A 27,502-nucleotide genomic window follows, 5' to 3' on the forward strand; every position below is an offset into this window, starting at 1 on the left:
TCAACCACCTTGAAAAATCTTTCAGGGGGCAGCTTATGCCCTTAAGTCCCTGAACCACTGGCTCTAAATAAGCAGCCTCCTGGCCACTTTTAGACCTTGTTTTTGCCTTCCTTATTTAATCTGCATATGCCTTCCCCAATCTTGGAATCTTACATCATGACCCACTGCCCGTCATTGTTAATGTCAACAGCCTGCTCCTAGGGCATTTTAGCTCCCACATCATTGTTACTCCAATGACCCCCATTCTTGGAGATTTCAATAATTATTTAGTGATCAGGGACTCTTGGTTTCTTGAATCCTTTCTTCCAAAGATCTTGCCCTTCACCCAACCTCGGGTATTCACTTTTAAGGCAACTCTTTCATACTCCACTACCATCCATCTTGTCCCCTTTTATTCTCCCAAATCCAACAATCCCAAAATCTCACTGGGACCTAGGATCCATTGATCCTACCACCCCCCTTGAGGCCCTTTCTCCTCCCTCTACCCAATTTAATTTCCATGGTCAATCATGATCATCACCACATGCATACACCTTTGACTCCCTTGTTTTTAACATGTGCATGTCAAAATCACAACTCTAGTTAAACCCAAACTTTACACAGCTGAATGATGCTGGGGGAAAAAATGTCCCTGCCCCCTGATTCCACTTTAAATTTCTGCCTCTGAAACTCAGTGATGCCATTAATGCTGCCAGGCAATCGCATTGTGATTCTCAGGTCCATCCACCTTTCACTCTGTCAGGGGCCGATTTCATACTTTGTCTCCTTTCCTCCTCTACCCTCATTCTCAGCAATCAGAAGAGGACTTTCACAGACTCCTGCTCACCTCTAACAGTGGCTGCAACCCATATTCTGCCCTCCCATTTGCTTTCAGAGATGAGTCACCCATTCTCTTATCTGGAAGCAATTACTCCATTCAAACAATAATTGCACCCTTCTCCTTACTCAAACTCAGTGCTGAATTTTTTTCTTCTCTGAGTTTTTGCTCTCCATTGGTTCATTCCTATCCATTTACAAACATGCCATTATTTCTCCCATCTTAGAAGAAAAATCTCTTGACTTCACTTTCATCAATAGCTATTGCCCTTTGCAGCACAATTCCTTGAAAGAATTGCTCCTACTTAAGCTTTCAATCTGTCTCTTCTCATTTTCTCTTAAATGCACTTCAATCAGACTTCTGCTCCATCACACCACTGAAACTGCCATTGTCAAAGTCACTGGTGAACTCCACCTTGCTACATCCAAAGACCAATTCTCATTCCTCTTCTTTTTAACCTACTAAAATATGTGATAGATAGCATGTGACACACATCTTCCCTTCTCCATTGCCTTCCAGGATACCACATGCTCTTGGTTTTCCTCCTACCTCACTGATCTCTCCTTCTCAGCCTTTTTGGCTGGTTCATCCTCCTCTCCTAGATCCCTTAATGTTGAAATGTGCAAAGCCTCAGTCTCTGGCCTTCTTCCTTTCTCCATCTAAATCCACTCCTTGGCTTGGGGCGCCTGGGTGGCTCAGGAGGTTAAACGTCTGACTCTTGGTTTTGGCTCAGGTCATGATCTCACAGCTGTGAGAGTGTGGAACTTGCTTAAGATTCTCTCTCTCCCTCTCTCTGGGTCCCATCCCTTCTTGCATGTTCTCTCTCTCTCTCTCTCTCTCAACAATCAATCAATCCACTCCTTGGTGATCTCATTCAGTTCGTAGTTTTAAATATAATGTATTGGCTGACAATCATCAACTTTGTATCTCCAGTCAAAACTTCTGCCTTGAAATTTTCCGATGCATATTTTCAACTGTTCATTGGGTATCAGACTTGTATATCCAGTCAGCATCATATTCTCAACATGTCCACTTTGAACTCCAAATCTGCTTCAGCTAATGACTCAGCTAATGACCTGTCCAGGAAAGTGAAATGAAAGGCCAGCTCTTAGATGAGCTGTGCATTCAGAAGAGGCTGAATGGGAGCAGATAGGGGTATTTGAAGGGAAAACTTGCCCAGAGGGAACCCCCTGGTTCCCTCGTGTCACTTAGACTTTCACTTTGTGCATATGCAGTTGTGGTCTAAAAAGCTTTTCCTTGACAACTGTGATTTGGGGAATAACTGTGTTGAGATACTGTGAGACTTCTAAGATCTATATTGCATAATAAGTAGTGCTTTTCTTTTCTTTCACTATAACTTACTTTTTCATACACGGTGGTTTCTGGCTTATGAGTGAGAGGTATTACTAGCCTACTGGGTGTTTTCCAGTATGTTCTATCAAGAAGTATTTAAGTCATGCAAAACTTTAAAAAATTTTTTTGACATTTATTTATTAAAAAATTTTTTAATGTTTTTATTTATTTTTGAGAGAGCAAGAGAGAGAAACAGAGAGAGTGGAGGAGGGGTAGAGAGAGGGGGAGGCATAGAATCTGAAGCAGGTTCCAGCCTCTGAACTGTCAGCACAGAGCTCAACATGGGGCTTGAACTCATGAACTGTGAGTTCATGACCTGAGCTGAAGTCGGATGCGTAACCAACTGAGCCACCCATATGTGCCCATAACATTTATTTATTTTTGAAAGAGAGAGAGTGACAGAGTATGAGCAGGGGGGTGGCAGAGAGAGAGGGAGACACAGAATACTAAGCAGCTCTAGGCTCTGAACCGTCAGCACAGAGCCCAGTGCGGGGCTTGTACCCACGAACCACGAGATCATGACTTGTGATGAACTCGGACGCTTAACTGACTGAGCCACCCAGGCGCCCTGAGTCATGAAAATCTTGAAGATTGTACCATAGTGATTTCTGATGTATTTTTAAATAATTTAAATTTTTGAAACATTTTATTTTATAATGAGAGCAAAATGGTGATTTTATTTAAAATTTTGGAGAAAAAATACAGCAAAAAAGAAAATAAGAATTACCTATGGTCCCACTAAGAAATAAGCACTATAAACCTTTTGATATCATTGTTTCTGTGTACAGTTATAATGTTTATATATATATATGTATATACATATATATATTTCTATATGCACATATATATTTATAATGAAGCTTTTGAAAGTGTAAGTTTCAAAATTTAACTAAGTATTCTTGGACTATAATTGAGCAGTCTGATTTTTGTCTGTCAACTGAGGTGCCTAGGTGTAGTCAGAAGTAGTTTAACAAAACATTGTGACACTATATATATATTTTAGTGGCACTTCCTTTCCCTCATGACTTATGGTTAACTTAGGGATGCTTTCTGCATTTATTGTCTTCTGTTTTTCTTTCAGCCTTGCTTTGGAACTAGGCATTCTCACCACTCTGCCTGCCCCTCCACATCCCAGCTAACACAAATGACAAATCCCAGTAGCCAACCCTCATCAGTGAGTGTTAATCTTTATCAAAACTTCTCCTAGGATGGGGCACCTGGGTGGCTCAGTCAGTTGAGTGTCAAGCTCTTGATTTTGGTTCAAGTCATGATCTCATAGTTCATGGGATCAAGCCCCGCATTAGACTCTGCACTGACAGTGAGGAACCTGCTTGGGATCCTCTGTCTCTCTCCCCCTCCCCCCTCAAAAAAGATAAGCTTAAAAAACAATAAAGTCTTTTCCAACTCTATAATCCTGTAATACTATTCTACCTTCTCAAAATTCGGCAACAAATAACTGAAGATAGTGCCCACCTGGTGTGCTACCATAGGATCTACATAGACTCCACAGGACTTAAAAACAGCTAGCATTTGTTTTTATCAAATATTGTTTTAAGGGCCCTAATGTACTAACACATTTGATTCTCATAAAAACTGTAAGAGATAATTAACATAATTCTCTTTATGTTAGGGTGGAGAAAATTGAGGCCCATAGTGACTAGGGAACTTGGTCATGGTCACACAGCAAAGGGACAAAACTGACCCTAACAGGGGCAGTCAATTGACCAGATCAAAAGCATCCTGTACCATAGGATAGCACTTAGACTTGATAAAAGCCTAGAAGAAATTTTTTTTTCTTTTTGAATAGACAGTAAAATCTTTTTCTAAAAATAACCTAATAGCACAAAAGCAAAAACTTGGCCATGCTATGGACAAGCTGCTTTAAAATGTGAACCTGTTCTCTCTCTCTCTCCCTCTCTCTCTGCCCTTTCTCTGTTCTCTCTCAAAATAAATACATAAATAAATAAACTTTTTTTCTTAAAGGGGGTGCCTGGGTGGCTCAGTTGGTTAAGTGTCTGACTCTTGGTTTCGTCACAGGTCATGATCTGAAAGTTCATGGGTTGGAGACCTGTGTCAGGCTCTGTGTTGACAGCGCAGAACCTGCTTGGGGTTCTCTCTCTTTCCCTCTCTTTCTGCCCCTTCTTTGCTCTGTCTCTCATAATAAATAAACATGTAAAAATATGGGCCTTTTAATACAGAATATATGGTATTCCTTCTGGGAATCTTTAAATATATTTAAATGGAGCAAAGATTCAAGATTTTTAAAAAACAATACCAAGTCAGAAGGAGCATTTGCCAGGGTCCAAGACCTCTCAAATGTCACAACCTTCTACAGTCTCTAGTTGAGAAGATATCATTATATATGTGTGAAAAAGTAGATGTAATTATTCAAATGTTGAATTGATGGATTTTTTTAAATTAAATTCTGGGGAAAAAATTATGCCCTTTCTGAGCTAGGGAGCTTTAAGTAGTGGTAAATCTCACTTAAACAAAAGCAATAGGGCAGAGAAGTAGGGACTCATGAAATTTTATTTATTTAGGAAATCCATATTGGATACATACAATGTCTCATGCATTGGGTTAGGTACTGGGAATTCAGAGACAGAAGATACAGTCTCAGTTTTCAAAAGTGGTTATTGCAAAAAAGTTCTGGGAAAGAAGAATACTCTGGGTTCTAGGAAATGTCTAGTCCAACAGGACAACGTGGCCACCTGCTTTGGTAGAGAGCAGTAAAGTCAGTCAAATCTTCCCAGAGGAATACGCTTGAGCTGTACCTTTCAGAAAGTAAGCCACCAAAGAAAGGAATGGTCTTTCAGGCAGAGCAAGCAGTAGTTGGGATAAAGAATGGAGGAGCATATTGGGAATGAATGGGTACCAAGGTATCACTGGAACTTAGATTCATCTAGGGTATGAATCTAAGGGCTGAAAGATGGGGCTGGAGAACGATGCAGATCACGGATCACTAGGGCTATTAAAATACATGCTAGGAAAATGGGAAGTCTCTGAACAACATGACCCAAAATAACTGTTAAAATGTTGCCTGCAGGCAGACTAGACGCTGAGGAGATGAGGATATGGTGTGAGATGTTGAGGGCTTGAACCAAGAATAGACATACAGGTAGTTTCCAAAGATATTTAAGAAACGGAATCAATGTCACTTCAAAACTGATTACATGCTGTTGATAAATAAGGGGTCTAGGAGAGCCCCAAGTGTTTCGCTTGAGCAAGTCCACTGGCTTTTAGTGCCAGATATCAATATAAAAAATACTGATGGAGGTGAGAAATGATGAGTCCAGGGTTGAAAATTTTAGATGTGAGATGCCTGTGGGATGCAGAATAAAGATATTTAGTAACAGATTTACACTTGGATGTAAGAGTCCAGAACTCTGGAAGAGGAACCACAGGGCCTTCGGTATATGAGTGTAAACCGATATAAACGTAGCAATGGGCATCACCCAATGTGAAAATACAGCAGGAGCAAGAGGAGGCAGAGAGCAGAGAACGGGAATATAAAAGGGGAGTGCAGCCAGAGAACTAGAAGAGTCAGAAATGCATGGTGATATGGAAGCCAAAAAAGAAAATTTGGAGAAGTCAATAGTGTCAAAATTGCAAAGAAACGCAGAGAGAAAGATGAAGTCTAGAAAATGTCCTTCGGATTTGAATAAAGTAATAAGAGGTCATTTTATTAAGTGGAAATATATTCAAAGAATATGCCCCCAAGAAATCCGCTAGGAGAGCTACAAAGATGAAGTGCTTTGCCTCATCTACATTAAGAGGTTGGAGCCTGCAGCCCAGAATTAATGGGATAAGGGTGTTTCCGTCTGCTTCTCAGCTGCCTGGCAAGCTGTGCCTTAAGAAGCTCTTCCTAGTTCCTGGTGTCTGCCTACCAGTCTCTCTTGCCCACTGGAGAGGAGGGGAGGTACAGGGTGGGAGGGAATCTGGGCTCAAAAGGCTTCAAATATTTCTTATTAAATAACCTGCAACATTAGGAAATGAGCATCAGACCTGACCGATTAATATCTCACAAGAGATGCTATTCACTTACATGTTACTATCCCTCATAATAACTTGGGCATGATTTAGGGAAGCAAATTTCTGGGTAGGAATATAGTTATCTTGGAGAATGATACCTGCAGCATCCAGACTTTAATCAGAGATTAAGTTATTGTGAAGAAGTCGTCAAGCAAAAGGACATGTGATGAGGATCTAAGCATTTTTCTTATAGAAAAGAAAAACAATTATGAATGGATGAGGTTTTGTTGAAAATTGTGCATATTTTTTAGTGCTTATAATGCACTAATGGGGAATGCATCACAGTAACTATATATGCTAGGGTTAAGATTCTAAGTAAAGCTTCCTGAGCAAGCTGATGACACAATATACTTTGAGGTACAATAGGAGTATATGCAATAATATGGCAAAAATAGATGTAATTACAGTATGTACAGACATACATTTATGAATCCAGGTTATAGGAATCCAAAAGAATGAGAAACAAATCAAGAAACTAATAGCATGCATATCATGTGAAGTTCCCATTCCTCTTTCCTGCCTTTTTTCCTCTCTTCAAAATAAAAGAATAAGTTGACTTCAGTAAAAGCCATGGCTGACATTGAAGGCAACCAATGTAAGAAAAATCAACTAGTAGTAAGTATTTCAACTGGTATTTCCCCCTCTGTTCTTTGATTCTGTCATGCCCGTTCACTCTAGCACTGAGACTCAATCCTCCCTTTTTTCAAATAGCAAGTTATTTGTATGTCAAACAAAGAAAAGGTAAGATTTGTCTCCCAAAGACTGAACAATTATATTTACTATACAGCAGCGTAGTTTATTTAACATATTTAACATATTTATTTGACAGAGTTTTGTCAAAAGCCCCATGCATCAGGCTCTGTGCTGACAGCATGGAGCCTGCTTGTGATTCTGTCTTCCTCTCCCTCTCTCTGCCTCTCTCCCTGCGCTCTCTCTGTCTCTCTCTGAAATAAATAAACTTAAAAAAAAATAATATAAATATGTTATATAATAATATAAAAAGCCAATCCAAAAATATATTATATATACAAAAGTAGAGAAAGGAAAAGGAATAATTAATCTACCACTGTAAGACAATAACCACTTTCAGAATATTTGTGAATTTATATCTATATCATTTTATGTATGTATTACATAATTGTAAGTACGATTGTTAATCAGCCTTGAATCCATTTTTCACTCAGCATTTTCTGTGCTGGTACTATTCTTCATCTTGTTTTACAGATATACAGTAGTCCCCCCCACCCCCACCATCCTTGTGGGATACATTCCAAGACCATGAATGCCTGAAACCATATTGAACCCCATATATATCACCTTTTTTCCCATGCATACATACATAAAGTTTAATTTATAAATTAGGCACAGGAAGAGATTAACAACAACAATAATAAAATAAAAGTTATAATAATATACTGTGAAAAAATATATGTGAATGTGGTCTCTCTCTCTGAACATTTCTTATTGTAGCATATTGTGAAGGTATTTCAGGTTCAGTTCCAGACCGCTGCAATAGAGCAAATATTGCAATAAAGCAAGTCAAATGAACTTTTTGGTTTCCCAGTGCATATAGAAGTTATGTTTATACTATACTTTAGTCTACTAAGTGTGCAATAGCATTATGCCTAAAAACATGTACACACCAAAATGAAAAAAATACTTTATTGCTAGAAAATGCTAACCATCATCTGAGCTTTCGGCAAGTTGTAATCACTAATCACAGATCACCATGACAATGTAACAATAATGACAAGGTTTGAAACTTTCAAGAGAATTACCAAAACATGACAGAGAAAATTGTGAACAAATGCCGTTGGAAAAACAGCGCTGACAGACTTGCTTGAACCAGGGTTGTCACAAACCTTCAGTTTGTAAAAAACTCAGTATCTGAAAAGCGCAATAAACCAAAGCATAATAAAATGAGATATGCCTATATACTACTCACTGTTCTTCTTGTGATGATGTGAGACAATAAAACGTCTATGTGATGAGATGAAGTGAGGTGAATGACTCAGGCGTGTGAGGAAGTGTCATAAAGAAGATCATCTGCTTCTGGCAGTGGTTGACTGTAAGTAACTAAAACTGTGGAAAGCAAAACCATGGATAAGGGAGGGACTGTTATACCATAATTTGTTTAATCTTTCCCTTTTTTTAGAATGCTTGGAATTCCTTGTATCATAAATACCTTTATGATAAACATCTTGTGTGGATTTTCTCCATATTTAGAATTACATCCTCCCTAGAATGGATTCCTTGAAAGAAACGAACAATATGACCATTTTTAATGGCCATTGACACACTACATGATACACTGATGGTCCTTGACCTAGATGATGTTTATGTCCCCTCCCCCTCTCTCACCCTTTAGTGCACAGCACCCCTCCCTGCCCTTCTAAGATATCAGTGTCTTGGTGAAACAGGCACAACAGAAGTATAACGCTGACTCTGGGATGATTCATCCTCTCTATGATTCTGATTTCAAAAAATATGGGCTAATTTCTACATCCCTTCAATGTTATGACAATTCATGAGGACTGTAGGTCTGATAAAAGTTTGAAAAGGCATTTTTTATCCAATATTTTGTACATCTATAATTAAGAAATTTTAACAGATTGTATTACTAATTGAGCAGTGTAACCAAGGACCAGTGAGGTTCACATTTCTGCAGCGGTTCAGAAAATATCCACTTAGCAAACACATTAGTTCAATATTTCTAAAACTTTAGCCATTTACATGCCACCTTCACAATTGTTACCTTGTTTACTCATTTCCTTAAAATCAGTAGTGAACAGTTTACTTTCATTTTACTTAACATCTTCCTGAGCAATAATATCCATGAAGTCATAAATTTTATGAGCTAGTTATATTTTTAATTCACATTAAAATAAGCATCTAACTCAAATTTTCAAAGACACATGCTACCTAAAATCAGTAGTTTGTACACCATACTTTGAGAAAATTGTATTAACATATAACTGATGTTAAAGCTATGATCTCTTTCCTTTCTTTAGACATAGAAGAATAATAGTCCCAGACAATATTCTTACTTTTAAATTTGTCTATCTCACAGAACTCTATAAACAGAGCAAATCACAACATCCTGCAAAAAGATGTCACTGTCAATAACAAGAAACAAAGACTTCTCCATATAGAGAGGCAACAAATAAAAATAACAAAAATATAGAATGAGTTTACACCAAAGGTTTGAAAGCACATTCCTATTAAAGTTCTTCAAACCATAGATGCTTAACATTTCAGGAAAACAGGGGAGGCTGGGTGGTTCAGTCTGTTCAGCGGCCTACTTCGGCTCAGGTCATGATCTCGCGGTTCATGAGTTCGAGTCTCGCATCAGGCTCTGTACTGTCAGTTCAGAGACTACTTTAGATCGTCTGTCCCCCTCTCTGTCTGTACCTCCCCCATGTGTGCACACACATGCTCTCTCACTCTCTCTCTCTCAAAAATAAATAAACATTAAAAAAAATTCAGGAAAGCATTTCCAAAGAGCATTTTATGCTAAAAAGCCATCATCATCTGAAATAGATTAAGGGACAGTAACAGTAGTATGTGTATTGTGTTCAGGGAAAGGGGTTACTGAAATTCTTTTGCAATGGGAGGAACCATGGAGTTTCAGAAATATTTTGAAATGAATACATTTATTCTTAAGGAAAATTCTGGGTTCTAAACTCAAACTTAGATCACATAGGACCTAAGGGGAGACTGTTACAGCTCAATATGTCAAGTGTACTCATTACACAGTATTATTTTATGTGAGATTTTATAACATTCATCATGATTTACATATGGCTTTAAAAATATATATATAAATATATATAAACTTTAAAAATACACATATATATTATATATACACATATATGTATATATATTTTATATTATATATGTGTATATATAAATTTGTGTATATATGAATGTGTATATATAAAAAATGTGTATATATAAATATATAAATATAAATGTATATATATGCATATATACATTTATATATTATATATTACATAATATATAATAATATAATATATAATATATATTATATAACATATATATGTATATATGTGTATATATTTTAAAGTTTAAAGTAATTATTGGCTCCTTATTTGACAGGAATCTGTTCACAGCCCCTTCCCTTGCCAAGTTTACAGACAAAACTCACAAGTGTTTATACTTGGCACTCTTTGTTTTTCCAGATCATGGTACCTTGCATTCTCAGCAAATAGACTCCAACTACAAAACATATTCTTCTCTAGCCTGACCACAACTCACATCCCAGATGAGCCCTGGACAGAGAAACCTGTCACCTCCTGCTCTAACATGCCAACAACACATTCTGTCCTGCTTGATGTTCTACTCTTTGTGCAAGTCTTTGCCACCTGCATCACCGGTCACCCTAACATCACTCATGCCCATGGAGGATACTATAAAATTCTGGTGTCTTGTTGGAAAAGAACTTGGAGAATTGATTCAGCTCAGATTCAAAAGATGTTTAAAGTGCAGAGTAAATTATTGCCAGCATAATTTTAAGTATTTTATTTCTTTTGAGGTTGTAGGTTGACAGAGTTCAGAAGGAGGAGGTGGGAAAAGAGAAGTAAATTATTTTAGTCAGTTGGTATAAAGGCTTGACTTAGCATTTGTTCAGGTCTGGTATGTCTCTTAGGTGGTAAGTTAATCTATACACACCCCTATCCAAAATTGTGCTCAATGTACAGACTTGTAATCTGCTGACTTGTAATCTGCTGACGCACCATCTAGACAGGGGCGCATGGCTCTGTGGTGCGATCACACTAATGCACCATGTCGTTCAATTGTATTTGAGGTCACGGAGGAAAGAGGAGAAACGAAAGAATGTGGAGACTATGCTGAAGCATCATGTATAGGCTTGAACAGCAACAGTGATTATGTGTAAGGAATTTAAAATGTTCTTAACAAGGAGGTATCAGCCAACCAAAAGCAGATATTGTTTCTCATAAGAGTACTAGCTACACTTACTAACAAGAAAAGAAAAGGCAGAGGGAGATAGCAAATATTAGAGACGTCAGTATGTTGTGACATAAATACCCTCCTTTCTGACCCTGCCTCTGTACTCTCACCCACCTGGAAGTCCCAAACTATTCTTTTTTTTTTTTTTAATGTTTATTTATTTATTTGAGAGAGAGAGAGAGAGCACACCTGCACATGAGTGTGAAAGTGGGGGAAGGGAAGAGACAGAGGAAGATAGAATCCCAAACAGGCTCCACACCGTCAGCACAGAGCCCAGTTTGCAGCCTGAACCCACAAACCCGTGAGATCATAACCTGAGCCCAAGTCAGATGCTTAACCACCTGAGCCACACAGATGCCCCAGTCCCAAACTATTCTAAAGGTTGTAATTTGTGGCTTTCCAAAGTAGTTTATAGCCCTAATTTCAAATAATAAAATTTGTTAATGAAAGGACTCTTTTGAATAAAATACGAAGGAATTTAATTTTTTAAAAATTATTTTTTAATATTTATTTATTTTTGAGAGACAGAGAGAATGGGGTAGGGTCAGAGAGAGAGAGACAGAGGATCCGAAGTGGGGCTTAAACCCATGGACCATAAGATCATGACCTGAGCCAAGATCAAGAGTTGACCGCTTAACTGACTGATTCACTCAAGTGCCCCAGAATTTAATTTTTCTAGATGCTTTCTGTCTACATAATGCTTCACCACACCTGGAATTCCTGTCAGTTGTTCCCATATGAAAACAGTAATTCTCCACTCTTATCTATTTCCTGGCAAAATCACTGAGGCCATCCTACAAGTGATGGTTTCTGTTATGACTAATGTACTCCAGGCAAAAGTCCTAGGGTCAATTTTTCACATAAGTAATCCCACTTCTTTAATGCTTTAATCAAACATCTCCATTCAGTGACAAAGCCAGATGTTCAGTAGCAAGCTGCCTAACATATGGACTTTGTTATTAAAACATGCTAAAAACAAAACAAAACAAAACAAAACAAAAAAAACCAGGTTCCTTTTCTCCTTTCCCTTGTAATCTAAATTTACTGTTCCCTCCCCTTCCCAACCCTTATCCCCTTTGTGTAGCGCTTTTAGAATTGCAAATATTCTTAGAGCTCTCAGGTTATTTAAATGCAGACAATACCAGGAAGTAGAAACAAGATCAGAGTCTAAAATAATACCTCCTTATATATTATGCCATCTTTTGTACCCACATCTACTGTGTTTTGTCATTTAAAAGCTTATACTCACCTTTGTCTCGAAGATAAACACTTTTAAGGCCAGCAAATCTCTGAAAAAGGTTAATTTTAGCACAATTTCCCTGAAATACACTGTTTATCATAAAGAGCCTTGGTTTCAGGAAGTAGAAATTTGAAGGAAAACAAAGTCTGTCACTGCCTCAGAATCTGATTGTGTAATTCACCTCTGGGACTTTCAGCAGTTTTGCACCAGAAGCCACACCCCTTTAGGAATTGCTTTGGTGAAAGGTATTCTGGGAGTTGTATTACTACAGGGAAGTTACTTCTTTTAAACAAAGTGCAAGGAAACCTCTTATGTGGACCAAGTCAATATAGAGAGTCAGTCCTCTGAGAGCCAAGGAAAGAGAATGTCAGTAAGAAACAACATGACGTTGTTTTTCATCTATTGTAAACAGACAAACTCATGTTTGGGCTCCGTATTTCAAGGCGGGAGTAGTCAACAGTACTAAACGATGCAGAGAAATGATGAAAGATAAGGTTAGAAAAGTGTCCACTGACTTGGCAAATAGGTCAAAGATAGCTTTAAAATTTTTTGAAATTGATTTTAAAAATTAACGAAGAAACACAAATGAAATGTAAAAATAAAATATTAAAGGAGAGGGAAGGTTTCTGGGTTTTGTTTTCTTTTTTACTAAAAATTACACCAGTGAGGAGTACTAGATGACACAGTTTAGATTCAACAAGGGCAAGATGAAGTTACCTGGTTTGGAGGTTATGTGACTGGTAGAAATGATGCACCCCCCCCCCCCCCCGCCAAAACTGGCCCTTCTTTTCCTGCTTACATAGTCTATAGCTCTCATATTGGGTTATTAGGATCAGGATTACTGGGGACTTTCATAATCCACAGGGATCCTCTAACAAAAAAACCTATATTATTGTTCTATTGTTGCATAAAAAATTACCACAAATTTAGCAGTTTAAAAGAACACCCATTAAATTATCTGTTCTATAGACCAAATGTAAAATATTTGTAAATGAAGATGCATTTTAAATGTATATAAATGGTGGGGTGCCTGGGCTTAGTTGATTGAGTGTCCGACTCTTGATTTTGGCTCAGATCACAATCCCAGGGTCATGGGGTAGAGCCCTGTGTCAGGCTTTTTGTGGAGCCTGCTTAAGATTCTCTCTCTTTCTCTCTCTCTCTGTCTCTCTCCCTCTGCCCCTCTCCCGGGCTCACACACTCACTCTCTTTCTTGAAATGAAATGAAATGAAATGAAATGAAATGAAATGAAATGAAATGAAATGAAATGAAATGAAATAAACAAATGTCTAGGGGCACCTGGGTCAGTTAAGTGCCTGACTTCAGCTCAGGTCATGATCTCACAGTCTGTGGGTTTAAGCCCCATGTTGGGCTCTGTGCTGACAGCTCAGAGCCTGGAGTCTGCTTTGGATTCTGTGTCTCCTTCTCTCTCTGCCCCTCCCCTGGTTGAGGTCTGTCTCTCTCTCTCTCTCAGAAATAAACAAACATTAAAAAAAAAAAAACATTAAAAACTGTCTATAAATGGTATCATACTTAGAACATGGATGTTATATAATACTTAAGAATTGAGGGGGAAAAATAATAAAGGTTCTATGATATACAGAAACAAAAAACCCAGCACCCATTTATTATTTCTATGTTTCTGTCAGTCAGAAGTCTGGGCACATTATCATTGAGAATGCTGCAGATCTAATCTGATGCTTGGGGTCCCCTTCAAGGCTCAGATTGTTGGTAGAATTCTAGTTGTAGGACTGAGGTCCCATTTTCTTGCTAGCTGTTGGCTGGGGACCACTCTGACCTCCTAGATACCACCTGTAGTTCCTTGCCATGTGGTCTCCATAGGCAGGTCCTGGCTTGGATATTTGCTTCCAGGCCAACAGGGGTATGTGTCTCTGTGCTCCTTAAAAGTGGTCCATCCCTTTTAAGGATTCATGTGATTAGGTCCAGCCCAGCTAGATAATTTTCCTTTGGGTTAACTTGAAGACAACTGATTAGAAACCTAGTCACAGGGGTGACAGCCCATCATATTCACAGGTTCTGCCCACACTCAAGGGGAGGGGGTTATATAAATTGTGTACGCCAGTGAGTGGGAATCTTGAGGGCCATCTTAGAATTCTGCTTTACCACAGAACTACCCACAACTGCCTCCAGGGAGGGGCACAGCAGATGGCCCTAACCAGGCCCACTCCTCCCCTTCCTCCACCTTCAGGTGCCCTGCCTTTGTGGGCTCTAATTTTTACCTCATCATCTGACCACTCTCTCGGGAGCCTGAATTCTATTGCAGTCCTCCACCTTATGAGAAATATTGAGGCATTAGAGCATTGAATCTGTCTCTCGGGAGACTTCTCTTACTTGGCCCTTCTTTAAAAAGCTGGGGGTTTTTTTTGGTGTGTAACCACAATGCATGCAAATGAGACAAAATCCAAACAGTATGAAAAAGTGCACAATAAAAAATATCTCCCCATGTGGACCTTCTGCCTTCTCTCTCCCAATTTCTTTTTCTCAGGTTAATCAGTATTATCAGTTCTATTTCTCAGATTTCTTTGCAGAAAGTTCATGCATTTACAGACAGGGTTTGTTTTTTTTTTTCCCACAAGGGCAACATTTTTGTTTAGCATTTGGTTTTTCCATTAGTAATGTGTCTGGCAGATCTCTCCACATAAATCTAAGTGGTTCATTTTAATTGTAGTCACTTGACTCCAAGAATAGGGAGGAGGAAGAGAAGTCCACGCTAGCTTTCCTTTGTTCCAATCCCAACACTTTGGGTTTCTGCTTGTCTTCCACTCAGAGAATAATGAAAAAAGAGTTGAGTGAGGTATCTCAGGTAATTCGGAGTATTTTCAAAGGTTGGTAGAAAGCATCAGCTGTGAGGTGGGGCACTCCCGAACTGAGTTACCCCAAATCTGAGCATCTGAGCTTGGGAGTGGAGAGTTAGATGAGTGTGTATCCAAGGGGTTTAGAGTGCACCGGACAGAAGGTGGGTATCATATAGCCCAATTCCCAGCAAGCAACACAAACGAGCAACACTTTCTTTTTTCTATAAGGGGTGATCGTATTACCATAAATTAGCTTCCTCTAGTTTTAAATGAAATACAATAGGCTCAGGTACATCTGCTTAATTAGGGGGTAGTGAAAGTATCTAAAACCTATTTTTAATATTCTATTCATGGAAAAATAGATTGTGGGCATTTTATGTTATTTTCACATTAAATGATTCATCAGTGATAATTCAAACAGTAAATCCCTCTTTTTTTAATATCAATAACATACCTGCCTACTGTTTTCTTCCGTTTTGCCTTGATAAACAATTCCAGCCGGACTTTTGGGGTATCCATTTCTCTGAAGAGTTTCTCTCTCTCTCTCTCTCTCTTTCTCTCTCTCTTTTTTTTTTTTTTTGTTTATCTATTCTTGAGAGAGAGACAGAGCATGAGCAGGGGAGGGACAGTGAGGGAGGGAGACACAGAATCTGAAGCAGGCTCCAGGCTCCAAGCTGTCAGCACAGAGCCCAACGCGGGGCTTGAACCCACAAACTGTGAGATCATGATCTAAGCCGAAGTCAGGCACCCAACCGACTGAGCCACCCAGGCGCCCCTGAATGGTTCCTCTTAATCTCTTCTTCGACTGGTAGCCTAGGAATACTTAAAGGGAACAGAAAAACGAAATAATATTCAGCATCATAAATTTTAGCAGTTGTTGCATTTTCTTTACTAGTGTTATTAATAACATCTACTACACTAGTCCTTTGCAGCTTACACAGAATTTTCAAATCTTGCTTAACTTTAAAGAGTGAATATCAGAAACTCTGATAAAATATTTTACTGTGTATGTTTATTGGTATAGTCAGATTGCATATCTTACCGTCCACATGGTCTAATGTTCTTCACCTGAAAGAAGATACTCTGGCTATCTCCACTTCAGAGAAGACATAATAAATGTTGATGATTAACGAACAAAATTGCAGCCTTACAGGAATCTGCCACATTTGTAGTTGTACTTTTCCTTCCTTGTGTTTATGGTTCCTGATTATACGTAAGTAACTCGGAGACGTCAAAACTTAACCCCTCTCAGAACTTTTATCAGATGGGGAAGCTCCAAGTATCAGCGTCATTTTATTGCCAGTGAAACTGACCTGCGAAGGAACAACTCTCCTGCAAGCCCAGGACAGAATCCAGAGGAGCGTCTTCCCTCTGACACCTACCCGAGTTGGTGGGTAGATTCCCAAGCTCTGAAGTAAGTGGGCCAGTTTGACCTCCTCAGTCACTGCAAGCTTGGTCTTCCCTCCTTTCTTCTCAGTCTTTTACTCCTTATATAGAGTCTCATTCCTACCCCGCTCTAGACACCTGTTGTCTTCAGGTTCTCTCCACTTTTTTCCCTTCCAAACCTTTTTCCCTGAGGCAGGAAAAAACTATTATCTTATTCATCCAAGGCTATAAAGGACTCGTGGGAGGTTAAGTGTTTTTCCTTGCATCATGTACCAGCTTTTAGTCGTGGAACCCCAGAGCCTGGATGTTGAGTGAGGGATCCCTTTTGGTGGATCCCCGGGTGGGAGAGGAAGCTCCTGGACTGGTCTCGTGTAAGGTCAGGGCATCACAGGTAGCCGCAGGTTGATTATGGGCTCTATGGCAGGTTCAAATCCTGTCTCTGCTCTTGCTCAACGTGACACTTAACCACTGGCAGGGGCGCAGTTTATCCGTCTGTAAGGGGGTCCTAGTCTCCCGACTGTGAGGATTAAATGAGATAATACAAGCCGTTCACCTGTCTTGTTTAGTAAATTAGTGCAACTCTCCTCCTATCCCTACCCCGTCCGAGGCCAACTCTTGAAGGAGAGAGTGGCCCTTTAATGGGGAAGTGATTCTTTCCCTTTTCAAAATCTAGCTCACTTAGCCACATCCTCTTTGGAGGGAGCAACGCGTTTCGGGAGGTGCGGTCCGCACCAGTGGACGGAGCCTCAAACCCGTCCTGGGAACTCCGAAACGGGGTGAGGGGGCTGGGCTTCTGGTCTGGATGTAGCGTCAGCAGCCGCAGTCCTCCGGCGGAGACAGGACGAGGCGGGCGCGGGCGGGGCCAAGGCTGGGAACCGGCTCCTGCTGTCGAGACTCTGTAAAGGCTTCGGGGAGGTGGGTAGCGGGCGCACTTTGCCGGGAGCGGGAGGAGAGGAGGCGCGCGCGGGAGGGTCCGGGGCCGTCCGCGTGTGCGCCCCTCCTCCCCCCAGCTCGGCCCGACTCCTCCCTCTCCGAGCAGCTGCGGCGCGGCGGGCTGGCGCCCTCTCCCAGTGTGGTTACGGGCAGAGGGCGGTGGGCGGTGACCGTCCCTCAACTCGAACCTCCGCTGGGTGGCCTCCGTTAGTCTTCGGCGGAGCCGGGAAAGCTAAGCCGCTCTGGGACGGTTTCCGACTCTCGGGCCCCAAGGTACTTGGCGGGCTGTAGCCTGGGGGTGAGGTGGGGACTGTCTGGTCTGTTTATCGCCCCAAGAGGGAGGCTTTGTCAAGGAGTCTTTCGAGGTGCCCTGTCGAAAGTCACACCCGCTGCTCCCAGATTAGCGTACGGGCACGCTCAATTAATTATATACGGCATGATCCCAGCTTTATGACACAGGGATGTTTGTAAATGCGAGGAGGAATACTGAAAAGGAAATACTGGAGATGGGATGGGATTTTTTTTTTTTTTAAATACACTTTTCTGTGCTTTGCAAGTTCCCCTCCCCCCCCCCATCAGAAAACAAAAAATAATTTATCAAGTGTAGCTCATAGAGAAATTATGCATGAACCCCTCCCCTCTCGTTGGCGGAGACCTTTCTGCGGGGTCCCCGGCTCCCCGGGGCTCTGAGTTCTCTGCTGAGGGTTCTTCGGGACCTACCTTACTTGCTTCAGTGGTTCATTTGGAAAACAGAGTAATCGGCTGTTTTCTGGGACTTTCCCTAGCTTTCAGGTTGAAAGGAGGAATTTCCCCAATCCTCCGGAAGCCAGAACCGACGCTGTACCTCGTAGCGGCTGTCCACAGCCACCAAATTTGGAGGTGGAGTCTGCAAATTTGATTGGGTACAGATTAGTGAGGCTGAGTGGGAGAAAGAAGACAAGGTCTCTGAAAAGAAAGTGTTTTTCCTTAAGGTTTTTCTCTTGCTCTTTTTGCTATTCACGACTCCTTTTGCAAAACCTATTACTTTAGTAGAAATTGATTCTGCTGAACACTGTTGTTCACAGATGTCTTCAAAGCCACACTGCGGGGGTGATGACCCATGAGGGAGGTTTGGCAGCAGGATTACTGTGCCTTTTGCTCTGCTTCAAGTTTCTCTTCCCTCCTTATTAATAAGCTCAGTGTTGGGTGTTGGTCAGGGAGAAAGCCTTTTTGATCAAAGGCTACTTGCAACAAGGCAGAGACATACTTTGCCTTGAGATTATTAATAATCCTATTGAGTTGAGGAGGGATGAAAGTAAAAATTTTAGAAGGATACCTTCCTTAACACATTGCCCAGAACAAACTCCATTGTTTCAGTAAATCTTACTCTAAAAAACAAACTCTTAAAGCATGAGAATCCTCTTGGCATGCATGACCACCCAGGGGCACCAAACTTTCTGTTAAACTGTTTGGACACCTGGCTCCTCCTTTGAGCAAAAATATCTGTGTATCTTTTTGTTCTTAACAGTTGAGGTCCAAACAGCCTTTTGCAAGGTTGAGGGTCATATGTCTCTTTACTGGCTTTGCCCAGCTTTTGGAGGGGTAGTTGGTGTGGTGTGGTGGGGTGTGTGTGTGTGTGAAAGAGAGAGAGAAAGAGAGAGAGAAGGGTAGAGGGGGTGGGAGTGTGAGCAGGGGTGGAGAGCATGTTTTTTGCACATAACACCTCTCCACATATCTGCCCTATTTCCTCTGAGAGGAGCAGAAGCCAACCTCAGTCTAACCTTTCTCTTGCCAGCTGAGTCCCCGTAAGTGTGTACTTCCTGGTGCCTAGGAAAGGAGAGGTTTACTTTTCTTCTGACAATGGAGCACCCATGCCTTCTGTATTATGCTTTCTGTGATAAAGTTCTTGATGGCAGGGCTCATTTTCATTTCTATTTATTTATTTATTGTAGTTCATTTGTGAATACAGATATTACTGTGTTTCAGACATCGTCACAGTGTTTTACAAACTTTTTTAAAATAAGTTCTACACCCAACTTGGGGCTTGAACTCATGACCCTGAGATCACGAATCAATACTCTACCAACTGAACTAGCCAGGCAAACTCTTTTTTTTTTTTTTTTTTACAACTTTTTGATGTCAGATATCGCAATTTACCACTGAATACTTAGGTAATCTCCACCTCCATTTAATTCCACAAAAATTTGATGGTTTGTAAATTTGTAAAGAAAATATTTGTTAAATGTTTGGTTAGATATTAAGTGCACATGGTATACAATTTCAAAGGCACAGAGTGTGCAATGAAGTCTTTTCCATCCCCAACCCATTTCCCTCTTCAAAGGTAACCACTGTTATACTATATAAGCTCATTGTTCTTCTGTCTTTGATAATTTATCTCAAGCAGATTTCAATGGCTAGCAGTGTAACTGGCATGTGAAGGGCATAAGCAGTAAGTAGTAAACCTATTAACTGTCAGGGTTTGTAGTCACTTCTTACCTTCATTAGATAGGTGAATGCATGTCAGCCCAGGTGATGTTAGAATTCAAGAACAAATGACTTAAAGAAGGTTTGATTTCTTGCTCATATTCTGTGTCCTTTTGGGCTCTATCTTTGGCCTTTGCCTCTGGAATGGAGGCTGAGCTGCTTTTGGGGACTGCTGATGTGGCAGAGGCAAAGAAGACTGGTGGAACCCCACAGTGCCTTTTAAAGCTTCTGCTTGGAAGTAAGCTTCTATGTTACTTCCATTCGTGTTTCATTACATGGCTGTCAGTGGAGTGGGAAGTCTCATCTTTCTAAAGGAGCAGAACCAGTAGGGATTGGCCTGATAGGGAGGAGCAACAAGTATTTGACATTAGACAGTCTATCTCAGTGTTTGTTGAAGGATCACAATTGTGATCCCTGAGAATTGATCTACACCAAGACACTTGTAGCCACTGATTTGATAAACCAGAACGCCAATATTTTTTCCCTTGCAGTCATTAATAGATCTACCCTGAGTACTAGGAATAAGAGCTTGTATGAGGCAAACTTTTCTTGGTGGCAAATTTGCTCAAAAGAATGAATTCTAAGTTCACAGGTTATATAAAGAACACAAAACAGGGGCACCTGGGTGGCTCAGTCAGTTGAGCATCTGACTCTTGATTTCAGCTCAGGTCATGATCTCAGGGTCATGGGATCAAGCCCTGCATCAGGCTCCACACTGAGAATGGAGCCTGCCTAAGATTTTCGCTCTCTCTGCCCCTCTCTCCAACTTGTTCATGCATACTCTCTAAAATAAACACACACACCAAAATTTGGGTGTAATTTGGGTGTTACCAAAAGATTATATCAATGGTTTTGAATCCAGTTCTCCTTTCGGAACTGTTATTGTCCAAAGTCCGAGAATGAACTAGAATGAGGGCAATGTATCCTAGACAAGACTGAGATCATGGACAGATTCTTGCTTTTCCTTTTATCTTTTTTGCTTGTTAACAGCTAATTGTTTTCTTGTCAACAACTAATTGCATCATCTAATGATTTGTTATAATTATTCTTTTTAATGCTGTCTGCTTCTTGAATAATGAGAATTTATTATCATAATTAAAGTGTCTTCAAATCACAGTGTAGGATCTGTTAACCAATTCTGCCCATTGTTGGTTAATTGTCGCTACATTGGTTTCATAGTAATTTTTACTATCTTTGACCCATGATTTTAAGGGTTCAGGTCACTTTTTCTGCTTATAGCTATGCATCTCTTGTCTACTTGGGTAATACAATATGATGTAATAATGTCCAAAAACAATCTATTACAAAAAGTAAATTTAAAATTAAAGAGGGGTGCCTGGGTGGCTCAGTTGGTTAGGTGACTGACTTTGGCTCAGGTCATGATCTCGCAGTTTGTGAGTTCGAGCCCCATGTCAGGCTCTATGCTGACAGCTCAGAGCCTGGAGCCTGCTTTGGATTCTGTGTCTCCCCCGTCTCTGCCGCTCCCCTGCTCATGCTCTGTGTCTCTCTGTCTTTCAATAATAAATAAATGTTAAAAAAAAATTTAAAAAAATAATAAAATAAAGATATATTTCTAAGTCAATAAAAAAGAAATTTTGCTTAGCTATATCGTTTGTTGAAAAATGGAATAAATTGAGAGTTTTGATTTGTAGCATCATAACTTTGCAAAATAGGAGGAAAGATTGTATTTTAAAAGTAAATAGCAGCAAGCATAGAAAGAAAAGGAAAGCATTTTTTTTAAATCAGCATAATTCTGATACCAACATTTAATATAGATGGCAAACAAAACTACAGACCAACTTCACTCAAGCTTATTGATTCCCAAACTCTAAACAGTTTTTAAGGAATGCAGGAAGTGCTCAGGATCACTCCCTCGGTATTTTTTTTTTTTTTTTTTTTTAATTTTGAGAGAGAGAGAGAGAGCGCGCGAGCGAGTTCTGGGGAGGGGCAGAGAGAGAGGGAGACACAGAATCCAAAGCAGGCTCCAGGCTCTAAGCTGTCAGCACAGAGCCCGACATGGGGCTTGAACTCACAGACCACGAGATCATGACCTGAGCTGAATTCGGATGCTTAACTGACTGAGCCACCCAGGCACCCCCCTACTGGTATAATTTATCGCCACACTAGTTTAAAGGAATTCTGTGTAGCTGTTCAAATGTAAGATATATTTACATGTGTGGATATAGAAACAAATCACCCATTTGTATTATTAATTTAATAATGCAAGGTTTAGAACTAGATACAGTATGTTCCTGTTTGTGTAAGAAAATGTTTTCTCTTATGTGTAGAAACATAGGTGTTTGTGTCTGAGCATACACATAGTTAAGCTGCTTGTGTAAAGAACATTTCTGTAAGGATAAAAGCAACTCTTACAGTGGTTGGCTCTAGAAAAGGAAACAAAGGACTAAGGTGGAGGGAAGATACTCTTTTTAAAATATTCTTTTTTACTGTGTCAATTTTTTAATCATGTGCATGCAATCCTTTTAAAATAAATTAGCTTTAAAATGGCAGTTCTGTGTGAGAATAAGCTCTCAAAGATTTTGGCAATTAGTTCTCCTATTCTGTTATACTACTTTATTGTACTGATTATTAAAGGTACATATAAGGCAAATGTAGGTGGAGGGCACAGTGGGGCCAAGAGCTCTTGAGGGACACTCTTAACTCTTAATGGCAGTTATATTGTGGTTAATGTCAGTTTGTCCAGTCATTAGGAACCATTGACAGAAATAAATAATTCCAGGAGGAGTACAGACTATGATATTTAGAACTAACTTGTGGAGATTTTTTTTTTAAGTATGTAATGTCTAATTTTAAAATTATAAAATAAAATAAACTTTTAAAGGATTCACTGTTTTTTTAATGTTTATTTTTGAGAGAGAGAGAGAGAGAGAGAGCGAGCGAGCATGAGTGGGGGAGGGGCAGAGAGAGAGGGAGACACAGAATCTGAAGCAGGCTCTAGGCTCTGAGCTGTCAGCACAGGGCCTGACACGAGGCTTGAACTCACAAGTTGTGAGATCCTGACCTGAGCCAAAGTCAGAGGCTTAACTCACTGAGCCACCCAGGTGCCCCTATGTATAGTTGACCTGCAACATTACATTAGTTTCAGGTGTTCAGAACATGGTGATTCAGCTTCTCTGTACTTAATGCTTACCACATAGCTACCATCTGTCACAATACAATACTATTATAGTATCATTGACTATATTCTCTATGCTGTGCCTTTTATCCCTGTGACTTACTCATTTTGTAACTGGAAGCCTATATCTCCCTCTCCCCTTCATTCATTTTGCCCATCCCCCTACTTTCTTTCCTCTGGAAACCATCAGTTTGTTCTCTGTATTTGCAGGTCTTATTCTTTTTGTTTGTTCATTCATTGGTTTTTAGATTCACATATGAGTGTAATCATATGGCATTTGTCTTTCTCAGTCTGACTTATTTAGTTTAGTATAATACCTTTTGGGTTCATTCTAGTTGTCACAGATGGCATGATCTCATCCATTTTTATGGCTGCATAATATTCTTCTGTGTGTGTGTGTGTGTGTGTGTGTGTGTGTGTGTGCGTGTGTATACCACATCTTCTTTACCCTTTAGTATTCATCTATTGATGGATACTTAGATTGCTTCCATATCTTTGCTAAGCATTTATTATATTTAACCCTTTTCCTACTAGAAATCTAAGTGACGATGTTAAGGGATAAATGTTGGAATTATTTGTTCATAACTTTTAAATTTCTTTAATCAGGTTTTACAATTCATAATACATCTAATTATAATTTAGTTAATAAACTGTAGGTTTTCTTTATGTGTATATTCTCTGAAGGCATTTAAAGCAAAGGGATTATTTATTCCCGATTTTAATGTACAGCTGTCATATTTTCTCTGAGCCCAAGTCATTCTATTTAAATGAGAAAGGAACTGAAGTTTCTTTTTGCTCCTGCCAGATCACTTTATTATCAGCAGGCATTCCTTATTATTGTCTAGACTGTATGTATGGTCTTGTTGTCAAACTAGAAATGAAAAATAGAGATAGAAAAAGTAATACACCAGATCTCATGGGGCTTGGTGAAAATTTTCACATTTGTACTAGATAATTGAAAGTATTCTATGTATTCATCATCTTCTTTTTTTTTTTTTTTGGTTTATTTATTTATTTTGAGAGAGAGAGAGAGAGAGAGTGCACAGAAGGGGCAGAGAGAGAGGGAGAGAGAGAGAATCCCAAGCAGTTTCTGAACCATCAGTGTGGAGCCTGATGTGGGCTCGAACTCACATGCCTTGAGATAGAGACCTGAGCCAAAGTCAGACGCTTAACTGACTAAGCCACCCAGGTGCTCCTGTATTGTCTTCTTAATTTAAAGTCTAAATAAATGACCTATCAGTAGATTTTCATCAAAATATTAGAATTAAAGATATCAATGCCTGAAGTATAGGAGTGAACTAACATGCTGTTTTGATTGTTGCAGGCAGGTCAGATCCTGAGACACATCATGTCCAATTTTGAAGATGCTGACACGGAAGAGACAATAACTTGTCTCCAGATAACTGTTTACCATCCTGTCCAGCTGCAAAGTGGAATATTCCAATCCATAAGGTTTTATAACCGAGAAAAACTTCCCTCCAGTGAAGTGGTGAAATTTGGCCGAAATTCCAATATCTGTCATTATACCTTTCAGGACAAACAAGTTTCCCGAGTTCAGTTTTCTCTGCAGCTGTTTAAAAAGTTTGATAGTTCAGTTCTCTCTTTTGAAATAAAAAATATGAGTAAGAAGACCAGTCTGCTTGTGGACAACAAGGAGCTGTGCTACTTAAATAAAATAGACCTGCCTGACAAGTGCATGGTCAGATTTGGTGACTATCAGCTCCTGATAGAGAAGGAAGATGGAGAGTCATTAGAATTTTTTGAGACTCAATTTATTTTGTCTCCAACATCACTCTTGCAAGAAAACAACTGGCCACTACAGAAGCCCATACCTGAGGATGGCTGTTACTCATCCTGTTCTACCCAAGACACTTTTCCTACAGAAATGGATGAAAATGAATTGTGAACACAGAGGGCTAAGAGGAGAATCATGAAGGATGAAGAAATCTGTAGACATTTTATAGATATTTCACAGTTTATTAGTATATTACTGTTATCTGTTATCAAATTTGGGATCTCTTCTTATCATTTTGAAGTCTGTAAATTGTATTAGTCATTGATTTAGTCGTCTGTTGCATTCCTAGATGTATGAAGAATTCTTAAGTGTATTTAAGTGTACCTCTGTGAGCATTAATGTACAAAAAGCATCCTTGGTGATGAAGGAATAGTGTTCTCAAAATAGTTATATTATTTTCTTTGTATGCTTTATTTTAGCCCTATGTTTTGCAAGGAACCACCTCTTAGTTTGGTCATATTATTTCACAAGCAGCTCTTTGTTTTCAGTGTCAAGGCCATGGTTGAGTTGCTCCTGGTGGTGTAGCCTGTTGGTACTTGCAGTGCTAGAGTACTGCATGCAACACAGCATGATGTGTTTTGGAGCAGTGTCTATGCGTCATTGTGGTTTTATTATAGGAAGCCTTATTTGAGCAATAATACCTTTTCTATGATTTCCTTTTTGTAGAATTGTGGTGTTTATTTCCAAAAATACTTCTCCATATCTATATTCAGTATCTAAAACCAATATTTTAGACATTTTAATAAACTATTGCTATGTTTAGAATTCTTGTTTTCTTACCAAATATTACATTGATTTTTATGTACTACACACTTTAAAAAAATTTTTTTTTAACATTTATTCATTATTGAGAGAGAGAGACTGAGCATGAGCCAGGGAGGGGCAGAGAGAGAGGGAGACACAGAATCTGAAGCAGGCTCCAGGCTCTGAGCTGTCAGCACACAGCCCGAAGTGGGGCTCCAACTCACAAACCGCGAGATCATGACCTGACCCGAAGTCGGACGCTCAACCGACTGAGCCACCCAGGCGCCTCTACTACACACTTTTAAATTGCACGAATTCAAAATTTTAACAGCATCCATGCACATAATAAAGTTGAAGTTTAGGGGCACCTAACCGATTCCTCGGTTAAGCATCTGATCTTAATTTCAAGGTCAAGATTATCACGGTCATGAGGTTGAGCCCCGTGTCGGCTCTGCACTGAGTGTGGAGCCTGTTTAAAATTCTCTCACCCTCTGCCCCTCCTCCATTCTCTCTTTTTCTCTCTCTCTCTAAAAAATAAGGTCTAAGTTTAATTCTAAACATTTTTTTGAAACGTTTGAGATTTTTTTGAAATTCTTTCTGAAGACAGAACTGTTCTTAGACTGCTTGCTGTAAGGGAGGAGTGCTGTAGGCCTCAGGCAGAGGAGGCTGTGGCTGGGGATTAAGTCACCACCATCTGCCCCTCAGTGCCTATTGGTTCCAATTCTCATCTTCCTCACTTCACATGGTGGCACACGGCCACTAGTATTTCCTGTGACACCACATTCTTTGGTTTCCTATATTCTTGTGTTTGCTTCTGATGGCTGTTTTTCTACCCTGTTCTCTAAATATCAATAGTTGGGCTTCTCTGCCTATATGCTTCCCCAGGGTGATCTTACCTAGTGTAATGACTTCAAATACCATTTACCTACTTATGACTCCTAAACTTGTACCTTGACCTCTTCTCTGAGCTGCAGACATATATCCCATCACCTTCTTGAGACCTTCATTCAGATTTCTCATAAACATCTCAAATTTAATTTCCCAAAACAGAACTCTTAATTTCCTCTACCTTCCTAAATCTATTCCTGCCACTGCATTCATTAAGTTAGAAACCAAAAAACTATTGACAAGCATAGTTGCAGCTCTTAGGTTGGCTGTCACACTTCCCTAGATTTAGCCAGCAGGGAGACAATGAGCTCAAATAGACTTAGTCTATTACTTACACAGATAGCAAAAGGAAGATCAGCATGGAGTCAGTGTCCCACATCCCTGGTCCCTACGGATGTCTGTAGGACACTGGACCCCAGAGGCTAAATGACACATAAATGGAGGGTAGCTCTGTTGTTGAAAAAGCCGTCTCTAATGAACTCCAGCCAAACAGTTTTATTAGCCTACATCTGTAGTGAATGGGGGTGAGGTGGAAATCCCATGCTTCACTAGAACCAAGGAGTTGGGTGAGAAATTGCCTCATCGCGGCCTTCTGCAAGACAGGGAAGCAGATGATAAATGGCTTTGTCACAGCTCCTCTAAGACTGCCTATCTTGCCATGTTCCGGGAAGGATCATAGGGCTTTGTCAAGACAGGCTAGACTGGGGTTGAGTGTTGCTAGGTAGATATGCAGTGAGCAAGGTCACCAGGTCACCGTGCTGGAAGCATTATCCTACCGTTATCTTGGATTCCACTCCTTTTTTGCCCCCATATCTAACCCATTAGAAAATCTTGTTAATTCTTCCTCTAAAGTTTATCAGCTCTGCATTGGTATCATCATTATCAACCCAAGTCACACCATGTCCCATT

General features: G+C 39.8%; 2 protein-coding genes across 6 annotated transcripts in view; one reads left to right on the forward strand and one right to left on the reverse strand.

Moving 5' to 3' along the window:
* Positions 1 to 16,400, reverse strand: part of ALPK1 (alpha kinase 1) — a 129,630-nt gene extending 113,230 nt beyond the window's left edge. The window contains exon 1 of one of the 2 annotated variants that reach the window (XM_042984027.1): positions 16,291 to 16,400. The gene's annotated coding sequence lies outside the window, so the exon portion shown is untranslated. Of the gene's footprint in view, positions 1 to 12,443; positions 12,634 to 16,290 lie in introns of those variants that run through there. The other variant, XM_042984025.1, reaches the window with a different exon arrangement.
* Positions 16,401 to 16,563: 163 nt separating this feature from the next.
* TIFA (TRAF interacting protein with forkhead associated domain) lies at positions 16,564 to 25,678 on the forward strand. Of its 4 annotated transcripts, none has more exons than XM_015544780.2 (2): positions 16,564 to 16,662; positions 24,491 to 25,678. In XM_015544780.2, exon 2 carries the CDS (start codon positions 24,515 to 24,517, stop codon positions 25,070 to 25,072), a length of 558 nt encoding a protein of 185 aa, XP_015400266.1. In that variant the 5' UTR covers positions 16,564 to 16,662; positions 24,491 to 24,514; the 3' UTR covers positions 25,073 to 25,678. The 4 variants fall into 4 exon arrangements, with proteins under 4 accessions (XP_015400266.1, XP_042838626.1, XP_015400265.1 ...); XM_042982692.1 differs by lacking the exon at positions 16,564 to 16,662 and adding an exon at positions 17,347 to 17,410; XM_015544779.2 differs by lacking the exon at positions 16,564 to 16,662 and adding an exon at positions 17,420 to 17,549.
* Positions 25,679 to 27,502: the final 1,824 nt, after the last annotated feature.

The sequence above is a fragment of the Panthera tigris genome, chromosome B1 (genome assembly GCF_018350195.1).
Source record: "Panthera tigris isolate Pti1 chromosome B1, P.tigris_Pti1_mat1.1, whole genome shotgun sequence".
In the NCBI taxonomy this organism is placed as follows: Eukaryota; Metazoa; Chordata; class Mammalia; order Carnivora; family Felidae; genus Panthera; species Panthera tigris.

Coding starts and splice junctions, on each gene's coding strand:
- TIFA (XM_015544780.2), top strand. CDS start 24,515: ATGTCCAATTTTGAAGATGCTGACACGGAAGAGACAATAACTTGTCTC.